This window comes from Somniosus microcephalus, chromosome 13, assembly GCF_052327205.1.
Source record: "Somniosus microcephalus isolate GS21.2 chromosome 13, FLI_Smic_1.0, whole genome shotgun sequence".
In the NCBI taxonomy this organism is placed as follows: domain Eukaryota; kingdom Metazoa; phylum Chordata; class Chondrichthyes; order Squaliformes; family Somniosidae; genus Somniosus; species Somniosus microcephalus.
The window spans coordinates 56,014,114-56,036,125 of NC_140999.1; the positions used below are offsets into that span (position 1 = coordinate 56,014,114).

Sequence of the window (22,012 nt, forward strand, 5' to 3'; positions counted from 1 at the left end):
ACCTCAGGAGGATGAGCAGGAGGACCATGAGGAGGAGGAGGAGGAGGAGGAGGAGTACCAGCCCAGGAGGGAGCCACAAGGTCCAAGGGCCGTCCGTCGGCGGCTTATTGAACGACACTTCTAGGCCCCCTGTCAGGGAATGGCTTGTGGCAATGAACGCACCTGAATGCAGCCGCTCCGCAAGCCCTCAGCCGGTTAACGCAACAACCACTTGAAACATCACACATGGACAAGCTGAATAAATAAAAAGCTTTATTTAACAAACTCAGGGCCCTTCCCACATGAAACCCAAAAACAGACAAGACCCCCAAAAAACAGTCAAAAACATATCTCACTCCCACAACCTGGGGAGGAATAACAAAACTTGTCCATCCAAATGGCCTTCATCCTCGGCCTTACCAAGACAAACCCCCCCATACAGAACACAAACACCCCCATATAAAAAAACATTTGCCTTCATCTTCGGCCTTACCAAAATAAACCCCCCCCATATAGAACACAAACACCCCCATATAAAAAAACATTTGCCTTCATCTTCGGCCTTACCAAAATAAACCCCCCCCATATAGAACACAAACACCCCCATATAAAAAAACATTTGCCTTCATCTTCGGCCTTACCAAAATAAACCCGCCCCCATAGAGAACACAAACACCCCCATATAAAAAAACATTTGGCAACACACTCTACTTTGTGTGCTGAGAGGGCGAGTCCTTGTCCAGGCTTTTCCGGCCCCTGGCCGACCTGCTGCTCCGCCTCAACCTGGGCCCTGTGAGTGTTGCAAGGCTGGGGGAAGGCTCCTGAGGGGCACAATGCGTGACGGCAGATGCCCTTGGGGGTCGGCCTAGACGAGCTCCGGCCCTGGAGGGGCCGGCTGCTGACTGCTGCAGCTGTGGCTGGGCAGCATCAGTCTCTCCAGCAGCTCGTCGCAGCTTTGCTGGGGGAGTGGCAGTGGCGGCTGCAGCAATGGGGGCAAGCTGGCTGATGCCAGGCGCTCGCTGGTCGCCAGAGACACTGGCAGTCGGCCGGGCTGGCACTGCAGCAAGCGCAGCAATCTGGTGAAGCCCAGACCGCTGTGCTGCAGCAGCGCGGCGGGTGCCCTGGCGATGCGTGTGTGACACAGCGAGTGTGGCAGCAGTGAGTGCCCATACTGCCCTGGTCTGTGCCCGCATCAGACCAGCCAGTGACTGCACGGCACCACTCATCAACTCTGCACTCGCTGCCTGTGCTGCCCTGAAATCGGCCCGACTCGCGTCCTGTGATGCCCTGAATTCTTCGTGACCCCTGGCCTGTGCTGCCCCGAATTGTTCGTGACCCCTGGCCTGTGCTGCCGCGAGTTCTTCTAAACCCCTGGCCTGTGAGGCCCCGAAATCGGCCACACTATGAGCCAGGGACTCAATGGCCTCAGGCAACCGTCCCACAACCCCCATGAACTCGGTGTGCCGACGATCCGAGTCCGCGGACATTTGATCAAGGAGGCGCACCTCCTGGGCGAGGACCGTCTCCGGACTGGAGGCCGGACTCTCCCTCTGGGTAGAAGGCCGCCGAGCTGCCCGACCCTTCCCGCATGGCTGGACGCCACTGGGCCCAGCAACTGCACTCCCCTGCAACACTTCCCCCCTCTGGGGAGAAGGCCGCCGAGCTGGCCGACCCTTCCCGCGTGGCAGGATGCCACTGGGCACAGGAGCTACACTCCCCTGCAACACTTCCCCCCTCTGGGGAGAAGGCAGCCGTGCTGCCCGACCCTTCCCGCGTGGCTGGACGCCACTGGGCACAGGAGCTACACCCCCCTGCAACACTTCCCCCTGGCTCTCCTCCAGGCAAGATGTGTCCCCTCCATTGCCATCCCCTGGCGCGGATGAGGGTTCCCCCGATGTGCCGCCTTCCTCTTGCTCCTCATCGTCCTCCTCTTCCGAGGGACTGACACTCGCAGTCTCAGGGACCTCCTCCTCACCAGCTGAAAGCAGGAAGGCACAAGAGTAACTTTAGAGTGAGGACAGGGCGTCAGCGAGGGAGGCATGAGTGGTGGCATTATGCGCATTGGTCGGACAGTGGCAAAGGATGTAGATCTGAAGTGCAAGGGGAACGAGAGAGGTCCAAACGCTCATGTCCTTACCATTGGGGCCCAGCACAGGGTCGGCATCTCCAATTGCAACGGGGCCAATCACCCGGGCACCCATGAGTCGACCCACGCGCTCCTCCAGTTCACTGAGCTCCTGGAACTGGGCACGGCCTCCCCCGGTGACAGTCCGGCTCTTCAGATTCTGGGCCAGCTTGGCCTGCAAGAGAAAGGATGGCCTCTAAGTACAGTGTGGTGCCCTGTTGTTGTGTGCACTGCCTCCCATGGTGGAATAGCTTGGCCAGTGTGGTGCCCTGTTGTTGTGTGCACTGCCTCCCATGGTCGAATAGCTTGGCCAGTGTGGTGCCCTGTTGTTGTGTGCACTGCCTCCCATGGTCGAATAGCTTGGCCAGTGTGGTGCCCTGTTGTTGTGTGCACTGCCTCCCATGGTCGAATAGCTTGGCCAGTGTGTAAAGTGCAGAAAGTGCTATTGACGTTCATGCCAGTGCCATAGCTGCTGGAGGAGGGCTGGCCATTAGGCCTTTGAGGTCCCTTTGCCCATAATGTGAGGTGCACATGCAAGGATGAGGAGGACAATGGAAAGGGTACTCACCCAGACCAACCGAGTGAGGTTGTTAAACTTTTTCCGGCATTGGTCACCAGTCCTGGGGACATCGCTGTTGGCTGTGACCCTCTGGGCGATTTCCCTCCAGGGTCTCCTGTACAGCCTCTTGGGAGCCTTCTTGCCACTGTCCGGGCACAAGATATCTCTTCTCTTCTCCAAACCTCTAAGCAGCACCTTCAAATCATGGGCAGAGAAGCGCTGCGCTCGCTCACGGGCCCTCTGCATCGTTGCTGGTGCTATTTCTCTCCAGCAGCAGTGTTTAGGCCTAGCTGGAGGGCTGCAGTATCCAGGGAGTGGCAGCAGACCAAGTCGACCCTTCCCCCTTTAAGAGCTGGCCGGCGCCAGGGTGTCTGCTGTCAATCAAAACATGACCGCACCTGCGCTGCACCCGGCCTCGGTGGTATCAGTCTGCACCGCCGGCTTAGCGCCTAAAGATAAGGGTGCAACGCCAGTTTTAGCGCTCGAGCAAACTCCTTGGCCAAAGCTACTGAATATCGGCGAAGTGGCCTCCACTTTCCGGCGGGCGCAAACTTTAGCGCCCGCCCGACTTTACCGCCCCAAAAGTGGCTATACTGAATTTCTAGGCCATTGAGTCCAAGAATGGACCAGTGAAATCAATATGCACCCGTTGCCATGGAGAGGAGGGCCACTCCCATGGGTGTAGAGGGGCATGTGGTGGTGCATTTTGGACCTTCTGACATCCTAAGCAGCTCTTAGTTAGGTCTTCGATTTGTTGATCGATTCCCGGCCACCACACATAAGCCCTAGCAAGGCTTTTCATTTTCACTCCCCCCAGATGACCTTCATGTAGCTCCTTTAGCACTCTCTCCCTTAACTTGGGTGGAATCACCACTCTGGATCCACACATCACTGTCCCCTGGCATACTGACAGCTGTTCTCTTCTGGATGAGAATGCAGCCAACAATGAGTCGCATGTGTTGGCCATCCCCTCACCGTCAATTCATATACCCGTGACAGTGTCGGATCATTACGGGTCTCCTCCTCTATATCCGCGTTTGTTACCGGCAATCGTTCAATTATCGACGAATAAAATATCTCGATAGGGTCCACTGCTGGTGCTTCCTCCACCATAGGCAGTGGCAGGCGCGATAGCCCATCAGCGTTCCCATGCTGTTTAGTGCCTTTATATTCTATTTCATATTGATTCGCCCCTAGAAACAGGGACCATCTTTGTAACCGCTCTGCAGTCATTACTGGCACGCCCTTCTTAGGATTAAAGATGGAGACAAGTGGTTGGTGGTCAGTCAGCAAGGTGAACTTCTGCCCATGCAGATAGTGGTTGAATTTTTTTACTCCCCATAGTAGGCTGAGGGCCTCCCTGTCAATCTGGGCGTAGTTGCGCTTGGCTGAGGTTAGTGACCGAGACGCAAAGGCTATTGAAGCTCCTTGTCGGCTTCTCATTGATGTGCTGGAATTGTTTGTCCTCAACATTTCTTCGCACATTTGGTCTGAGCAAATCCAGACGAGATCTCAACCTTCTGTTAAAGAACATCATGGCCGGGGTCTGGTTGGTAACTGCATGTGTCGCGTTTCGGTAGGCTAATAAGAAATTGTCCATCTTATGCTGTAGTGGAATTTCATCGTCGCACATGGCCTTTATCGCCTTCTTAAAGGTTTGTACGAACCTCTCAGCCAATCCATTGGTGGCTGGATGATACGGGGCGGATGTGTAATGCCTTACCCCATTCCTTTTCATGAATTTTTGGAACTCGCCGGACACAAACTGTGGTCCATTATCAGAGCAGATCTGCTCTGGCAACCCGTTTCTGGCAAATATGGTCCGTAGGACTGCAATCGTTTTCTCTGTAGTGGTTGAAGACATCTTTATCACCTCAGGCCACTTTGAATGAGCATCCACTGCTATTAAGAACATTGAGTCCATGAATGGACCAGCGAAATCAATGTGCACCCGTTGCCATGGAGAGGAGGGCCACTCCCATGGGTGTAGAGGGGCATGTGGTGGTGCATTTTGGACCTTCTAGCATCCTAAGCAGCTCTTAGTTAGGTCTTCGATTTGTTGATCGATTCCCGGCCACCACACATAAGTCCTAGCAAGGCTTTTCATTTTTACTCCCCCCAGATTACTTTCATGTAGCTCATTTAGCACTCTCTCCCTTAACTTGGGTGGAATCACCACTCTGGATCCACACATCACTGTCCCCTGGCATACTGACAGCTGTTCTCTTCTGGATGAGAATGCTGGTAACAGTGAGTCGCCATGTGTTGGCCATCCCCTCACCGTCAATTCATATACCCGAGACAGCGTCGGATCATTGCGGGTCTCCTTCTCTATATCCGCGTTCGTTACTGGCAATCATTCAATTATTGACGAATAAAATATCTCGATAGGGTCCACTGCTGGTGCTTCCTCCACAGTAGGCAGTGGCAGGCGCGATAGCCCATCAGCATTCCCATGCTGTTTCGTGCCTTTATATTCTATTTCATATTGATTCGCCCCTAGAAACAGGGACCATCTTTGTAACCGCTGTGCAGTCATCACTGGAACGCCCTTCTTAGGATTAAAGATGGAGACAAGTGGTTGGTGGTCAGTCAGCAAGGTGAACTTCTGCCCATGCAGATAGTGGTTGAATTTTTTTACTCCCCATACTAGGCTGAGGGCCTCCCTGTCAATCTGGGCGTAGTTGCGCTCGGCTGAGGTTAGTGGCCGAGACGCAAAGGCTACTGGCCTCTCCAACCCGTCTGGGAATTTGTGCGACAGCACCGCTCCAATACCATAGGGTGATGCATCACATGCCAAACAAATTGGTAGTGCTGGGTTGAAATGGGCCAACACCTCTTTTGATGTGATCAATTCTTTACACTTCTGGAAAGCTCGTCTACGTTCGTCATCCCACTTCCATGGTACCCCTGTTTGCAGTAGGGTGTTCAGTGGGTGTAATACCGTAGACAAATTTGGTAAGAACTTGTGGTAGTAGTTTACCAGCCCGAGGAACGACCTCAGTTGTGACACATTTTCCGGTGCTGGAGCCTTGACTACTGCCTCAATCTTGTCAGGGGACTTATGTAACCCCTCTTCATCGATGACGTGGCCACAATACGAGATCTGTTTCTGGAAAAACTCGCACTTGTGGCGATTAGCTCGTAGCCCATACTCCTTTAATCTGGTGAGCACCTTCTCCAAGTTGGCGAGGTGATCACCGTCATTTTCGCCCGTGACCAAGATGTCGTCCAAATAACACTGGGTCCCTGGAATCCCTTGCAGGACCTGATCCATCGCCCTTTGCCAGGTAGCTGGAGCCGAGGCTACTCCAAACACCAGCCGGTTGTATTGATAGAGACCTTTATGAGTGTTAATCGTAAGGTATTGTTTCAAAGCTTCTTCTACCTCCATTTGCAAGTACGCCTGGGCTAGATCAATTTTGGTGAAGCGTTTACCTCCAGATAGCGAGGCGAAAATATCCTCAATTCGTGGAAGCAAATATTGTACCGTGTGAAGGAATGGGTTCACTGTCACCTTAAAATCCCCACGGATGCGGACCTTCTTTGGTTCTCCAGGCGTATTACTCAACGACCTCTTCATTACAGGAACGATGGGTGTAGCCCACTCGCTCCAGTCCACTTTGGACAGTACTCCTGAACGTTCCAACCCTTCCAGCTCTGCTTCAACAGCTGGTCTGATCGCATAAGGCACTGGTCTGGCTGTCAGAAACTTTGGGCTTGCATTTTCCTCTATTTTAATCGTTGCTGTTATTCCTTTTAGTGTTCCTAGTCCCTCCTGGAACACTTCTTTTGCGTCAATTAACATTTTTGACAGTCGTCCAGGTGTGACGTCGTCATCTTTTTTGGCCTCAACCTTCAGTGCCTGTATGGAATGCCAATCTAATTGTATCTTCCGGATCCATTCACGTCCTAGCAGTGGTGGTCCTCCATCTGGCAATACATATATATCCATTTTAGGTATTTCCTGGCCTTTATATGTCACTTTCACCCTTATTTTTCCTTTGGGGTAGACTTTTTGCCCCGTATACGTCTTCAAGACAATCTCTGTAGCTTTCAAGGGTATGTGTGAAAATAGCCGCTTGTAGTCTCTTTGATTTATGACTGTTAGAGCTGATCCTGTGTCCAATTCCATTTTCACTTGGACTCCGTCTATCTTGAGTGTAACCCAGATAGTCTGGTGATCCTCCATTTCGGTTACCTTATGTAGTTTCAGACAACCCAGCTCCTTGCTTCCGGAGTCTGTGTCACTTTTCTGTTCGTCTGAACCACTGTCCATCACCTGGTGTACCTTTTTGTACTTCTCCTGTGGAGATTTCTTACTGTTGGTTTTCTTCCCAGACCTGCAGACTCTTGCTATGTGTCCTGCTTTCCCACACTGTCTGCACACTTGGTCCTTGAACCAACAATCTTTCTGGTCATGTGTTGTTCTGCCGCAGCGATAGCACTTCCCTGTTCCATAGGACATTTCATTGGTGCCATATTCTTGCGGTCTCCGTTGTATCTCTGCAGCGCCCCTTGCGGCTGCTTCGTGTGATACTGCCATACTGAAAGCTTTGTCCAGCGTAAGATCCTTTTCTGATAGAAGCTGTTTCTGGGTTCCTTCACTTTGTAGCCCACATACAAACTTGTCCCTTAACGTATCTGCTAGTCCTGCTCCAAACTGGCAGTGTTTCGATAGCTTGCGCAGTTCCGTTAGGTACTCAGCATTGCTTTCGTCTTTGTGTTGATTCCTTTTATCAGCAGCGGTGTGGGTTTAAGTGGTCCTGTAGGATTTGTACTATGCTTTCAAAATTCTTGTTCACCGGCTTCTCTGGGGTTATTAGATTTCGCAGTAACCCATAAGTTTTTGCACCCATGGAATTTAACAGAACCAGTGCTTTATTAGCATCTGGCACTTCATTCGCCCTGCAGTACACCTCAATACGTTCCACATATGTCGCCCAATCTTCGACTTCATTGTCGAACGTAGAGATACTGCCACTCTTCGGCATCCTTGGGTGTGAGTTAACTGTCAAAAATGGCGTCTCCCGCGCTTCCCCTTCTTCTCCGCTGGCACAAAATGGCGTCTCCCGCGCTTTCCTTCCTTCCTGCGCTCGCCCTTCTTCTCCACTGTGGCTTCTAAAAATGGCATCTCCCACGCTCTTCCTTCTTCTCCGCGGCTCAATGGCGTCTCCTACGCTGCCCTTTCTTCGCCCCGCGGACCCTGTTCAGCCCGTGAGCCCTGGCTGTACTCTGCGCGTTCTTTTTTTTAAAAAAAATTTCACCGCCGCTCAGTCTAGAAACCGGCTGTTTCTTTACCCTCTCTCTCTCCGGTTTGTTTTCTTTTTCTCAACGCCGCTCGGTGTTCAACCCCCGGCTGCGCCCTGCGCTCTTCACCCTCTGTCTTACCCCGTCGACGCTACTCGGCTTTCTCTCCGCCGTCGGTCGGCTCCAGCCGCTGCTGCTCGGGAAGGGTCTGCGCTGGACCTGTCGTCGGTCTCTTGCTGATCGTCGTGGCTGGGGAACCAAGCCCGGCTCTCCACAGCCTCCCCTGCGAAGGTCAATCTCTGCCTGACGGCTGGGCGGTTGCTCGTGGTCGATGCCCGTGTTCCTGGCCTCGACTATTTTTTTTATTTTTTATGTTGCAGGTAGATTCGAAGCGACACTCGTCGCCACTGTTGGATCCGTGATTCTGAGGATATGCTGTTATTCAATAATCACAGGATGCTGTACATTAACAATAAACAGGTCTTTACTGGAGGAGGGTAGTCTCAAGACTGGGGGTACAGAGGCATGCGCAAAGCTTATATACAGGTGTGGTCACTGCCGGTACTACAGTATACAGGAGCTGTAAAAGTAGTTCTGACTTAAAGGCACATACACTACAAGATGGACAGGCATTTTGCAAGAAAATGAGGGCTATCAGTCGTGTGTATTCTGTTTTTCAACTCAGAACCTGGGCAGATGGACAGAAATTTTCCAGTCTTGTGCTTCCCTACGGCCCTATGTTACTGTGTAAGGACTTTAAAGTTAAACTCTGTCTTGCTACTGCCCCCTGGTGCCCTCCTCTTGCATTAAACCGTGGTTTTTCAATAATAATTTGTAGATTCTCATGGTATTGTTTACGAGAGTGAATCTAAACAGGAAATACCTGAATTAGGGAAAAGAAAGCATTCTCTATAGGGAAGTACGTCCAGTGCAGAGTGTTAGGAAAAATATTAATTGCTAGCATGGCACTGCACATTATGAAAATGTGACCACTTTAGGTCAGTTGGATCTTACAAATTTTCCTTTAAGGGCAGCAAGGCCATGCATTGTTTGGGGATAGGGAATGGGGGGATGGGTGGGGATGGGTAGGAGTGGGGGGGCTGGGGCTGGGGCTGGGGGTGGGGTGCGAGGGGATGAGGGGGGGAGGCGGGGTAGATTTGTGGGATGTCCAGAGGACTAACACCATTTTTTTCTCAGTTGGTAGCACTCTCGCCTCTCGGCCAGAAGGTTGTGGGTTCAAGTCCCACTCCAGAGACTGAATATTAAAAAAAATATCTAGGCTGACACTCCAGTGCAGTACTGAAAGACTGCTACACTGTCAGAGCTGCCGTCCTTTCAGATGAGACATTAAACCGAGGAATTGTCTGCCCTCAAATATGGACGTAAAAGATCCTTTGGCACTATTTCAAAGAAGAGCTGGGGAGTTATCGCTGGTGTCCCGGCCAATATTCATCCCTCAATCAACATCACTAAAAACTGATTATTTGGCCATTATCGCATTGCTGTTTGTGGGAGCTTGCTGTGTGCAAATTGGCTGCCACGTTTCCTACATTATAACAGTGACTACACTTCAAAAAGTACTTAATTGGCCGTAAAGCATTTGGGGCATCCAGGTGGATGTAAAATGCATGTCTTCTTCAGCTTGACAATCTGATAGTGGTTGTTCATTTAATAACACTGCAATACTTGAACGGTCCCAGATACGGTTGGAGCAACAGTCGGCAGGGGGGCGGGGGGGAGAGAGTCTACAATTGGGCAAGGAAAAATTCAAACAGGGTTTTTGCTCCTGATCGTTATCCACTGACACCTTCCCCCCCCCCACCACCCCCCCCCCAACACGTGTGGACATTGGGTGAAAACAAGACCATTCTTGGCTGTGATCCTGTCTACAGTTGAATGGACTGCTGGCCCTCACTGTCGCAGCTCACTCATGAAGAGTGGCCATTTGGGTTCAGGTACCTGAGCTTGCTGATGTCGTGGAACCTCACTCCGACACAGCAGCGTCTTCAGGAGAAGAGAAGAAAACTAAAAAGAGGACACTGTTCCACTGAGCAATGCTGCATCATCAGCACAGCCTGTCCTGCACTGACATGCAAGATTATTTATTTATATTACATCCAACACTTGAACACTGCTCCTATATCTTCGAGTACATCTCTCGCACTTCTGGACATGATAAAGGAAAAGCTTCAACTGAGAGGGGAACCCTCTCTTACCTCCAGCCTCCAACTTCTCTCTCCATCATAATATTTTTTGCCTCTCTATTTTATCAGTGTTGCCGCAGTCATCGCTCCTCTGAACGTTCCTTTCTCGTTCCTCCTAAGCTTCAAGTGCCACATGTCACACACTCTTCCTCCTCCTCCCATTCTTTTCTGGGACCTCAATACATTTACCACCCTCTTCCTTTCCTTTACAACCTTCAAAAGCCAGGATTTTTGAGTCTTAACCACTATGTCTTGATTAATTCAAGTCAGAGATCGATAGATTTTTGGACATTCAGGGAATCAAGGGATATGGGGATAGTGAAGGAAGGTGGAGATGAGGTAGAAGATCAGCCATGATTTTATTGAATGGCAGAGCAGGCTCGAAGGGCCGAATGACCTACTCCTGCTCCTATTTCTTATGTTTATCTCATCTCTCCTCCTACTCATTGAAGCAGAAGAATATGCATTAAGGGGAAGTTGGATAAACACATGAGGGAGAAAGGATTAGAAGGATATGCTGATAGGGTTAGATGAAGAGAGGTGGGAGGAAGCTCGTGTGAGGCATAAATACCAGCATGAACCTGTTGGGCCGAATGACTGCACATTCTATATAATTCTATGTAAGATGCTAAACTTTGGGGAGACAGCAGGGCAAATTGGGATTGCTCCAGCAAAGATCTGACACAGACACAATTGGCTAAATGGCCTCCTTCTGTACTTTCAACTTTTATAGTTCTGCGGTTTTCTGTCTTGGTGGTGTGCTGCACTAAGGGCCTTGGCCCTTCACCTAGATTTCTCAATTAAAATAAAGATATCGGCTCCTGGTGCTGTGTTGGTCGCAAAGTCTTTGCAGTTTACAGCTCACTCATGAGGCATTGATGAATCATATTGTCCCAGACTTGAGTACATTGTCAGCTGTGGTTCAGTGGTAGCACGCTCACCTCTGAGTCAGAACGTCGTGGGTGCAAGTCGCAACCAAGAGACTTGAGCATAAAATCTAGCCTGATGCTCTTGCAGTACTGAGGGAGTGTTGCACTGTCGGAGGGGCAGTACTGAGGGGGCGCTGCACTGTTGGAGGGGCAGTACTGAGGGAGTGCTGCACTGTTGGAAGTGTCATCTTTCGGATGAGATGTTAAACTGAGGGCACATCTGCTCTCTCAGGTGGACATAAAAGATCCCATGGCACTATTTTGAACAAAAGTAGAGGGGTGTTCTCCTCAGTGTCCTGGCCAACATCACTATAACAGATTATCTGGTAATTTACCACATTGCTGTTTGTGGGATCTTGCTGTGTGCAAAGTGGCTGCCACATTTCCTACATTATAAGGGACTACACTTCAAAAGTACTTCATTGGCTGTAAAGCACTTTGGGACATCCTGATGTTGTGAAATGCACTATATAAATGCAAGTCTTTCTTTCAATTGCCAGCTTTTACCTAACATGCACAGTCTGAACACAACATTCACCTTTTCTCCACAGATCACGATGCTGAAGGATTGGAACAGGTCCTGCACGCTGGCCCCCACATCTTCCAGTTCAGCTATAAACTAGACAACGCCCTTCCATCTAGCTTTAAAGGCAGCCATGGGAGAATCCGTTATTATGTGCGGGCGTTCTGCACGGCAACCGGAGGAACCCTAGCACAGGTGGAGAAGGACTTGAAAGTACAGGAAACGTTCAACCTTAATCTTGACCCCAGTAACAAGGTACCTACTGGTTGTGAGGGATTCTAGGATTGGTGAACAGTGCATGGTGTAAACTGTTAGTAGCAGAGCAGACAATACACACTTGACCTCCAGTTTTGTCCCCAATCTACTGCAGGCACTTGCTCCTACTGGGTTATAATTGTAATGGGTGGGTTCGGGGGGCTCCTGTATCTTGGCTGAGTGACTATTCTTCACGTGTGAGCCTCGACAGTGAACGTTGGCAAGATATTAAACTGTCACAGCCGAGCCCTATCCTGTCCACAGCCAATAACTACATTCACTCCTTCCACCACCGACATACCGTGGCTGCAGTGCGTACCATCTGCAAAATGCCATGGCTTCTTCGGCAGCACCTCCAAAACCCATGACCTCTACCACTTATAAGGACAAGGGCAGCGGGTGCATGGGAACACCACCACCTCAAAGTTCCCCTCCAAGTCACACTCCACCCTGACTTGGAAGTATATCGCCGTTCCTTCATCGTCGCTGGGTCAAAATCCTGGAACTCACTCCCTAATAGCACTGTGGGACCACCTTCACCACACGGACTGCATCGGTTCAAGAAGGTGGCTCAAGGGCAATTAGGGATGGGCAATAAATGCTGGCCTTGTCAGTGATGCCTACATCCCATGAACGAATAAAAAAGTCACTAGACGGTGATTGTATGCAGAGCTCTGACTGTTTTTTTGTCCTCCATAGCCCAGGAATGCTGAGGCCTATCGTAGCGCTCCTTCTTTTACCCCAGTCCAACTTGGCTATTGTGCCACAAACCAGGGTTCAAACCTGCACCTTCCTGGTCTGTATGCCTCAATACCACAACAGGCATCTGGTCATCTCATTTAAGGTAATGGTTTCACCTCTTTTATGTCCAGCCCACTGACTATGGTAATGGCCTAAGAATAGGCTGCCTACCTGTCGTCTTGCACCTGTGAAATGATGTATTTGCATCTAACATTAGAAAAAAAAAGTTATTTAATAATAATCTTGATCCAATCCTGATTTTATGCCGACATGCTACTAAACAGCAGGAATATATGGGATGTGACTGAGATATTTGGAGTTATGAGCCAGTAACAGATTTGCGAGTTGGCAGTAGTTTCAATGAAATAAAATCAGAAAATGCAGGAAAGACACTGCAAAGACCTTGGGATGTCCCAAAGCGCTTTACAGCCAACAAAGTACTTTTGAAGTGTAGTCACTGTTGTAATGTAGGAAATGGGGCAGCCAATTTGTCCACAGCAATCTCCCACAAACAGCAATGTAATAAAATTAAATGACCAGAGAATCTGTTTTTGGTGATGTTGGTAAAGGGATAAATATTGGCCAGATCACTGTGGAGAACGTCCCAGCTCTTCTTTGAAATAGTGCCATGGGATGGTTTACGTCCACTTGAGAGAGCAGACGGGGCCTCGGTTAAACGTCGCATCCAAAAGACGGCACCTCTGACAGTGCAGCGTTGGCTACCTCAGTACTGCACTGGGGTGTCAGCCTATATTTTGTGCTCAACTCTCTGGAATAGGATTTGAATCCACAACCTTCTAAGTCAGAATGCTGCCACTGAGCTAAGACTGACCATTCAACATCTGTAAAGAGAAAAGACAGTCGGATGCAGAAGTGTAAACTTGAATCGTCTTAAACTTACATAGTTACATAGGGTCTATAGCACAGAAACCGGTGATTAGGCCTAACTGGCCTATGCTCCACACCAGCCTCCTCCCACTGCTCTTCATCTGACCCCTTCTAACTGTCGTACCCTTTTACAGATGCTGACTGACCTACTGTGTTTCTCCAGCATTTTCTGTTTCCATTTCATGTTTGAAGCTTCACCTTTTCATATTGCAACAGTATCAGTGACGCCATTTGTACCCTTTACCTCCAGCTCCCTCTGATGTTCACAGCTGAGAAAGACATCTCGTACTGGTGCTGGAATGTCCCAGGGATTGCTATGAGCATAACAGTGGACAAGAGTGGATTCATCCCCGGCGAAGACATCATCATCACATCCGAAATAAACAACCGAACGGGAAGGACTCTCCGGCTAATCTCTTACTCCATTGGCACTGAAATCAAGTACAAGGCATTTATTCAGGAGGCCTTTTGTGACCATTACCGGGAGTTCCTCGAGAAGGGCGAGCTGAAGAAGTTGCAGGCAACGATCGACGCTCCGCCAAGGCAGGTCACGAAAATCCTCGGATCCTTACAGCTGCCCAAACCGATGTTTATCAGTGACATGTCGAGGTGTAAGATTATATCGATCTCATACCAGCTGCAAGTGACAATTCCCATCCCGGGGCATCGAGTCCTGGTGACAGCTACAGCCCCCATTAAGATTGGATCAATCCCAGTACACTTTTCTTTATAGAGCTCGCAGTTGCATGGTTTGAATAGCTGGCTTGCATTTACTTCATATGGGAACCCAGGACCAGATATATTATGCTGTACGTTAGATCGGTACAAACACTGCTAAATCCAAACAGTAACAAATATGACTTTATCTTTTTTTGAAATAAATGTTTTATTTAAGTTTTCAGCTATAGTGTGTTATCTAATGGATGTGGGTGTCATACGAACATATAAAAATGACGGGCAGGGAAAGGCCATCTGGTCCATAAAGCCTGCCCCACACTCATGATGGCTGGAGCATCATGGCTAGATACTTTCTACCCCCCCAACCCCATTCCCCCTCACAGTCATGTAATCTCCTGGGAGGGACAAAAAACTGGAGAAAAACCCAGGGTCAATTATGAGAGGGAAAACCTTTGGATAATTCCTCTCCGACCCCCTCAAGCAATCGAAACGAGTTCAGGAGATCGCATGGGCCAAGTTTTAACTGTGAAACCTTCTACATGGTGCGATCTCTGTCCCAGCCAAGAACCGGTGCAGCTCCCTCACAAAGACATGCAGAGAGTCAACACCCACAGCACCAGCCAGCAACACTGTCAAGATGTCAACAAGTTGCCGGCTGTATCCAGGGTATAAACCTCCACATGCCCCACATAGCAAGGAAAAGCCGAGAATTCTGGAAATCGGAAGTAAAATGCAGGAAATATTTGCGTGAAAGGTCAACGATTCAAGCATGACCCTTCATCTCCACTGGCCAATCTTTGAGTTGGCTGACCCCTGGGGTGGTAATTGGAGAGCTATAATTGGTCAGGAGTGGTGCTGGCCTTGCAGGGGTTTCCGTGCAAATGTTCGCTTTGGGGCCCCTACATTTTACCAGATGATACTAAATACTGCCGGCTTAATCTGTTGTCAAATCCGCACACGTACGGTTGTCAAAAGGCACGTTTGCAATTTATAATATATAAAGTTGACAAGGTGATCGGGGTGAGTGGATCCACTCAGGGCCCTGGAGGGTCATTGGAGGGGTTCCACAGCCTTAATGCCACCCTTTTATGCCCCTGGGTTAGGGATGAGAAAAATCAGCCAGGGATCTTATTCCTGATTGCTGCCCAGTGACCCCTGCGAGGGCACCAGGTAAGGGCAGGGTCAGGCTTGGCTGTGACCTGTTGCCTGGTCAAATAGCCTGCTGGCCTTCAGAGGTTGAATTTTCATGGGGGTTCTCCTGACGACCCACTGAAACCCCGGAGAAATGGCATAAACGGAAATTCTACCCCCTCCCTCACTGTCTCGTCTCACATATTCTGATGAGGTACTTGAGGGTGAGCGTTGCCTAGGGAACGGCGCCCTGTCCCGAGGTAACACCATTGTGGGAGGAAGGGTGGGGGGGAAACTGTAAGAAGAAAATAAATACTAAAACAAGAAAAGGAATTGACCAGCTGTAATGAAGGGTCACAGCAGAAATGTTAACCTGTCTCCCTCTTTCAGATGCTGATCTACCTGCTATGCATTTCCACATTTTCTCTTTTTAGTTCCTGATGTTCTGATCGCAAATATAGTTATAGCAATAGCACAGACAGCTGAAGGGCCGTATGGATTCTTCTTCTTGGTGCAATGAATAATCTGTTTATTAATCTCCTGGTCAGGGAAATGAAGAGTGAACTACTTATTGCCCATCCCTTGTTGCCCTGAGTGCATTAAGAGTCAACCACATAGTGTGGGACTGGAGTCACATGTAGGCCAGACCGGGTAGGGGTGGCAGGACATTAGTGAACCAGTTGGATTTTTATAACAATCCAGCAGCTTTCATGTAAGCAATGCAAGAATAAATATCTTGCAATGAGTTAATATTGTACATTGCGAGCAACAATTACTGTGAGTGGGAGTTATTCCTAATTCCAGAAGGGGCACTTATTATGGGGATAGTGCGGGAAGGTGGAGTTGAGGTAGATTAGCCATGATCTTATTGAATGGCGGAGCAGGCTCGAAGGACCGTATGACCTACTCCTGCTCCTATTCCTTATGTTCTTATATTCTTATTCTTTCACTGAGAAACCTAGATGAAGGCTCTTGGTCTATAGTGCTGGACACCACCAAGATTGGAAAAATAGGGGAGAAAATGAGAATGTGAAGTAGTCATTGGGTGACTCCATGCTTGCAGTTAAAGTCTTGTAGATTGGAGTAGAAAGTGAAAACTGAAAGAGGAAAGAAGTTCCACACTTTTGAGGTTGTGAGAATGAATAAGTGAGAACAGGAAGTTGCAGTGAATCTTGATTTATCTCCCTCACGCTAAGCATCGGAAATGTGCTGAGGTGCAAGTTATTTACCTGCTAATCCTTTCTAATTCACCTCTGATCAAATGATTTAGTACCAATTTGTAAAGGTATCTTACAGAGCTCATTTAAAAGAAATATAACAGCATTTGTGAACTCTAATTACAAAGCACATTGGAAAAATAGTCGAAATACAGCATATTTTCTAAATAATCTTGATATGTTAAAATGCCAATGTGGATTGTATGGTTTATTAAAGTGGCAATATCCTTTTACAGACCTATAAAAGTTTGTTAAAGCCAACAAATTCTCACGTCACCATGACTTACTCCAAGTGATAATGCGACGTCAGATCATTTAAATATTTTAGTGGCAGGCCAGGTGCATAGCACAATGGGAATATCATGTGGCTCTGGTGCCAGTAGCTAGGACTTTTTCTTTGAAATGTGTTGTGTGTTTAAATCCCCTTGTCATTAAAGACCAAAGCAATGGAGGCAAGTAAAAGAGGGGTGGTCTTTTACCAAGGAGAGGGAATTTATCGAGGTATGTAAGGTAATTAGTTGCACAGAGAACGTATACCTGAAACAGGACCTTCAGACACAGCAGGACAGGAGTGCACAGGAGCAGGGTTATCACCGGCAAATTTATGACAAACACAAAGGAAGTTCTGTTTTTATACCGAGGCTATTCAACAGCTAGAAGGGGTTACCAGGCAGGGTGGTTGAGACCAGGGCACGGGATTTACTTAAGAAACAACTAAGGGGGAGACGTAGTGCTGGCGTTCTGGAGGTCCTTCTTCAACTGGAACTATCTCATGATATTGTGACACGATAAGGACATATATAATGTCTTTTAGAGACTTGCATTTATATAGCGCTTTTCTTAACTTCATGATGACCTAAGCACTTCACAGCCAATGAAGCACTTTTGAAGTGTAGTCACTGTTGTAATGTAGGAAGCGCGGCAGCCAATTTCCACACAGCAAGGTCCCACAAACAGTAATGACCAGGTAATCTGTTTTAGGATGTTGTTTGAGGGATAAATATTGACCAGGACACCGGGAGAAATCACCTGCTCTTCTTTGAATAGTGCCGTGGGATCTTTTACGTCCACCCGAGAGGGCAAACAGGGCCTTGGTTTAACATCTCATCTGAAAGACGGCACCTCCGGCAGAGCTGCGCTTCCTCAGTACTGCTCTGAAAAGTCAGCCTATATGTGCTCAAGTCTCTGGAGTGTGACTTGAACCCATGATCTTCTGACTCAGAGGTGAGAGTGCTACCAGTGAGCCACGGCTGACATTTTTTGCTCTTGTTCTGTGTACAAACCTGGTAAATTGTCTTTCAAGACACCACACCACTGCCCCTTTAAAGGTGTACCTTGCTACATCAACAAATAAAAGATGTTTTTGGATGATCCTAGGATGACATTGCCATGAGCAGCAGTTTGGAGGCTCAAATTTTCATACTACACAATGATGGAAATGGATTTGTGTCCAGTTCTCGTCGCAGTGTGTCCCTAATTATTCTGTGTCACTGTGGAAGGTGGCAGGCTAAGCTGTGCTGTCCCATACAGGGGGAGCGAGGGATAATTGAATGGAGAATCAAGACAGGACACCCTTGCTCATCTCCTCGACTGCCCTCTCGGCCAAATGTGCTTTGTGGCTTCACAAGAGTCCGGGGGGATAAGGAAAGAAAATAAGAAATAACTCACAAAAGACAAATGAAAATAGTTGAAAGAAGTTGAGATAAATGTCAAGCACCAGTGAAAGATTTGAGGCTATTATTTGGAGCAACACTTAATTTCCTCCCCAGATTCCAATCAGGTATTACAGTTGGGATGCAGAATGCAAGACCTATTTTATTTTTGTCTCTTTGTTCGGGTCAGACTTCCTCTTTTTCAAGATATTTATCTCCTCTTCCTCTTTCTTGAGGAAATTTAACGTTGGGTAGTTGTCTCCAGGGGCTCAATACTCAAACTGAAACTTGTGAACTTGTCCACCGCTCTCCCCAGTTTACCTGATGCTGCTGTTCCAGTCAAACTACAGTGGAAAAGGAGACCCACACATCCCATTGTCGGGAGCGGTGAGAGCGGAGTTTCAGTGAGTATTTAAACTCACTTTCGCAGGCTTTTTTACAGAGGCCAGTGTCGGGAGCGGTGAGAGCGGAGACTCAGTGAGTATTTAAACTCACTTTTGTGGGCTTTTTTACAGAGGCTTACCAATCTTGCAGACCGGCGGCGGCGTTCCAGAGCCACGTTACGATTCTAAACTTGACGTGGGCAGGAGGAAGCAGCTGATTGGGTGAGTATTTATACTACTCTATAGTTTGACAGTTAAGGTTCATAGTTTATAAAGTTTAGAAGGTCTTAATTTAGTGGTTATAGTTTATAAGGTCTCTGTTGTGTAGCGGGGAGTGCTAGGAAACAAGGGCCCTTGAGTATATCATTTAATTGTAGGATAATTGGTGGTATTGATTCAATTTAAATTAATTAAAGGGTAAGTCATGGCAGCAAAGCTCGGCCACGTGGCATGCTCCTCCTGCACTATGTGGGAAATCAGGGACACTGTCTGTGTCTCTGATGACCATGTGTGCGGGAAGTGTATCCAGCTACAGCTACTGGCAGACCGTATTGCAGCGCTGGAGCTGCAAATGGATACATACTGGAGTATTCGCGATGCTGAGGATGTCATGGATATCACGTTTAATCAGTTGGTCACACCGTAGGTAAAGGCTGCACAGGCAGGAAGGGAATGGGTGACCGCCAGGCAGAGTAGTAGGTGCAGGCAGGTAGTGCAGGGGTCCCCTGTGGCCATCCCCCTCTCAAACAGATATGCCGCTTTGGATATTGTTGGGGAGGATGGCGTATCGGGGGAAGGCAGCAGCAACCAACTTCCTGGCACCATGGGTGGTCCTGCTGCATGGGACGGGAGGAAAAAGAGTGAGAGAGCTATAGTGATAGGGGATTCAATTGTAAGGGGAATAGATAGGCATTTCTGCGGCCACAAACAAGACTCCAGGATGATACGTTGCCTCCCTGGTGCAAGGGTCAAGGATATCTCGGAGCGGCTGCAGGGCATTCTGGAGGGGAGGGTGAACAGCCAGTTGTCATTGTGCATATAGGTACCAACGATACAGGTAAAAAACGGGATGAGGTCCTAAAAGCTGAATATAGGGAGTTAGGAGGTAAATTAAAAAATAGGACCTCAAAGGTAGTAATCTCAGGATTGCTACCAGAGCCACGTGCTAGTCAGAGTAGAAATAGAAGGATATTTCAGATGAATACGTGGCTAGAAGAATGGTGCAAGGGGGAGGGATTCAAATTCCTGGGACATTGGAATCGGTTCTGGGGGAGGTGGGACCAGTACAAACTGGACGGTTTGCACCTGGGCAGGACCGGGACCGATGTCCTAGGGGGAGTGTTTGCTAATGCTGTTGGGGAGGGTTTAAACTAAAATGGCAGGGGGACAGAGGAAAGGGAAGCAAGGATACAAGCAAAAGACAGGAAGGAGAAAAGCAAAAGTGGAAGGCAGAGAAATCAAGGGTGTAAATCAAACATGGCCGCAGTAAACAATAATTCAAAAAGGTCTAAGAGTGTTAAAAAAGCAAGCCTGAACAAGCTTTGTGTCTTAATGCGAGGAGTATTCGTAATAAGGTGGATGAATTAGCTGCACAAATAGATGTAAATGGATATGATATAATTGGGATTACGGAGACATGGCTCCAGGGTGACCAAGGCTGGGAATTCAACATCCAGGGGTATTCAATATTCAGGAAGGACAGGCAAAAAGGAAAAGGAGGTGGGGTAGCATTGCTGGTTAAAGAAGAGATTAACACAAAAGTAAGGAAGGATATTAGCTCTGATGATGTGGAATCTGTATGGGTAGAGCTGAGGGGCAGAAAACATTAGTGGGAGTTGCTGGTCATCTTCCAGAACTCGATAGACTCTGGAACAGTACCCATGGATTGGAGGGTAGCTACTGTTACCCCACTATTCAAAAAAGGTGGTAGAGAAAAAGCGGGGAATTATAGACCGGTAAGCCTGACATCGGTAGTAGGGAAAATGCTAGAGTCCATTATAAAAGATGTAATAGCAGAGCACTTGGAAAGCAGTGATAGGATCAGACAAAGTCAACATGGATTTACAAAAGGTAAATCATGCTTGACTAATCTATTGGAATTTTTTGAGGATGTAACTGGTAAAATAGATAAGGGAGAGCCAGTGGATGTGGTGTATTTGGACTTTCAGAAGGCTTTCGATAAGGTCCCACATAAGAGATTAGCGTGCAAAATTAAGGCATATGGGATTGGGGGCAAGGTATTGACTTGGATAGAGAACTGGTTGGCGGACAGAAAGCAAAGAGTTGGAATAAACGGGTCGTTTTCCGAGTGGCAAGCAGTGACTAGTGGGGTACCGCAGGGATCGGTCCTAGGACCCCAGCTGTTCACAATATATATTTATGATCTGGATGAGGGAATTGGATGTAATATCTCCAAATTTGCAGACGACACAAAGCTGGGTGGGAGGGTATGCTGTGAGGAGGATGTCGTGAAACTCCAGTACGATTTGGACAGGTTGGGTGATTGCGCAGAAACATGGCAAATGCACTATAATGTGGATAAATGTGAGGTTATCCACTTTGGTGGCAAAAACAGGAAGGCAGATTATTATTTGAATGGCAATAGATTGGGAGAAGGGGAAGTGCAAAGAGACCTGTGTGTTCTTGTGCACCAGTCGCTGAAGGTAAGCATGCAGGTGCAGCAGGCAGTTAAGAAGGCAAATGGTATGTTGGCCTTCGTAGCAAGAGGGTTCGAGTACAGGAACAAGGATGTCTTGCTACAGTTGTACAGGGCCTTGGTGAGACCGCACCTTGAGTATTGTGTGCAGTTTTGGTCGCCTTACCTGAGGAAGGACATTCTTGCCATGGAAGGAGTGCAGCGAAGATTCACCAGGCTGATACCTGGGATGGCAGGAATGACGTATGAGGAGAGATTGTGTCAATTGGGCTTATACTCACTGGAGTTTAGAAGATTGAGAGGGGATCTCATCAAAACCTATAAAATTCTGTCAGGCCTGGACAGACTAGATGCAGGAAGGATGTTTCTGATGGCCGGGGAGTCCAGAACTAGGGGTCATAGTCTAAGGATAAGGGGTAAGCCATTTAGGACTGAAATGAGGTGGAGTTTCTTCACCCAGAGAGTGGTGAACCTGTGGAATTCTATGCCACAGAGGGCGGTGGAGGCCAGTTCATTAAATATATTCAAGAAGGAGTTGGATATATTTCTTAAGGCTAAAGGGATCAAGGGATATGGGGAGAAGGCAGGGACAGGGTACTGAATTTGGATGATCAGCCATGATCTCATTGAATGGCGGAGCAGGCTCGAAGGGCCGAATGGCCTACTCCTGCTCCTATCTTCTATGTTTCTATGTTTCTATGTATACAGACCCCCAAACAGTAATGCTGAGGTTGGGGATGGAAATAAACGGGAAATTAGAGATGCATGCAATAAGGGCACAGTAGTTATCATGGGTGACTTTAATCTACATATAGATTGGTCTAACGGAATTAGTAACAATA

General features: G+C 48.2%; 1 protein-coding gene across 1 annotated transcript in view; it reads left to right on the plus strand.

The window, feature by feature from the left end:
- Nucleotides 1-14,347, plus strand: part of LOC147108328 (arrestin domain-containing protein 5-like) — a 65,901-nt gene extending 51,554 nt beyond the window's left edge. Inside the window, exons 2-3 of the mRNA XM_086004922.1 lie at nt 11,598-11,824; nt 13,704-14,347. Of these exons, the coding sequence (XP_085861048.1) occupies nt 11,598-11,824; nt 13,704-14,186 (710 nt within the window). The 3' untranslated portion in view covers nt 14,187-14,347. The remainder of the gene's footprint in view (nt 1-11,597; nt 11,825-13,703) is intronic.
- The last annotated feature ends 7,665 nt before the right edge of the window (nt 14,348-22,012 follow it).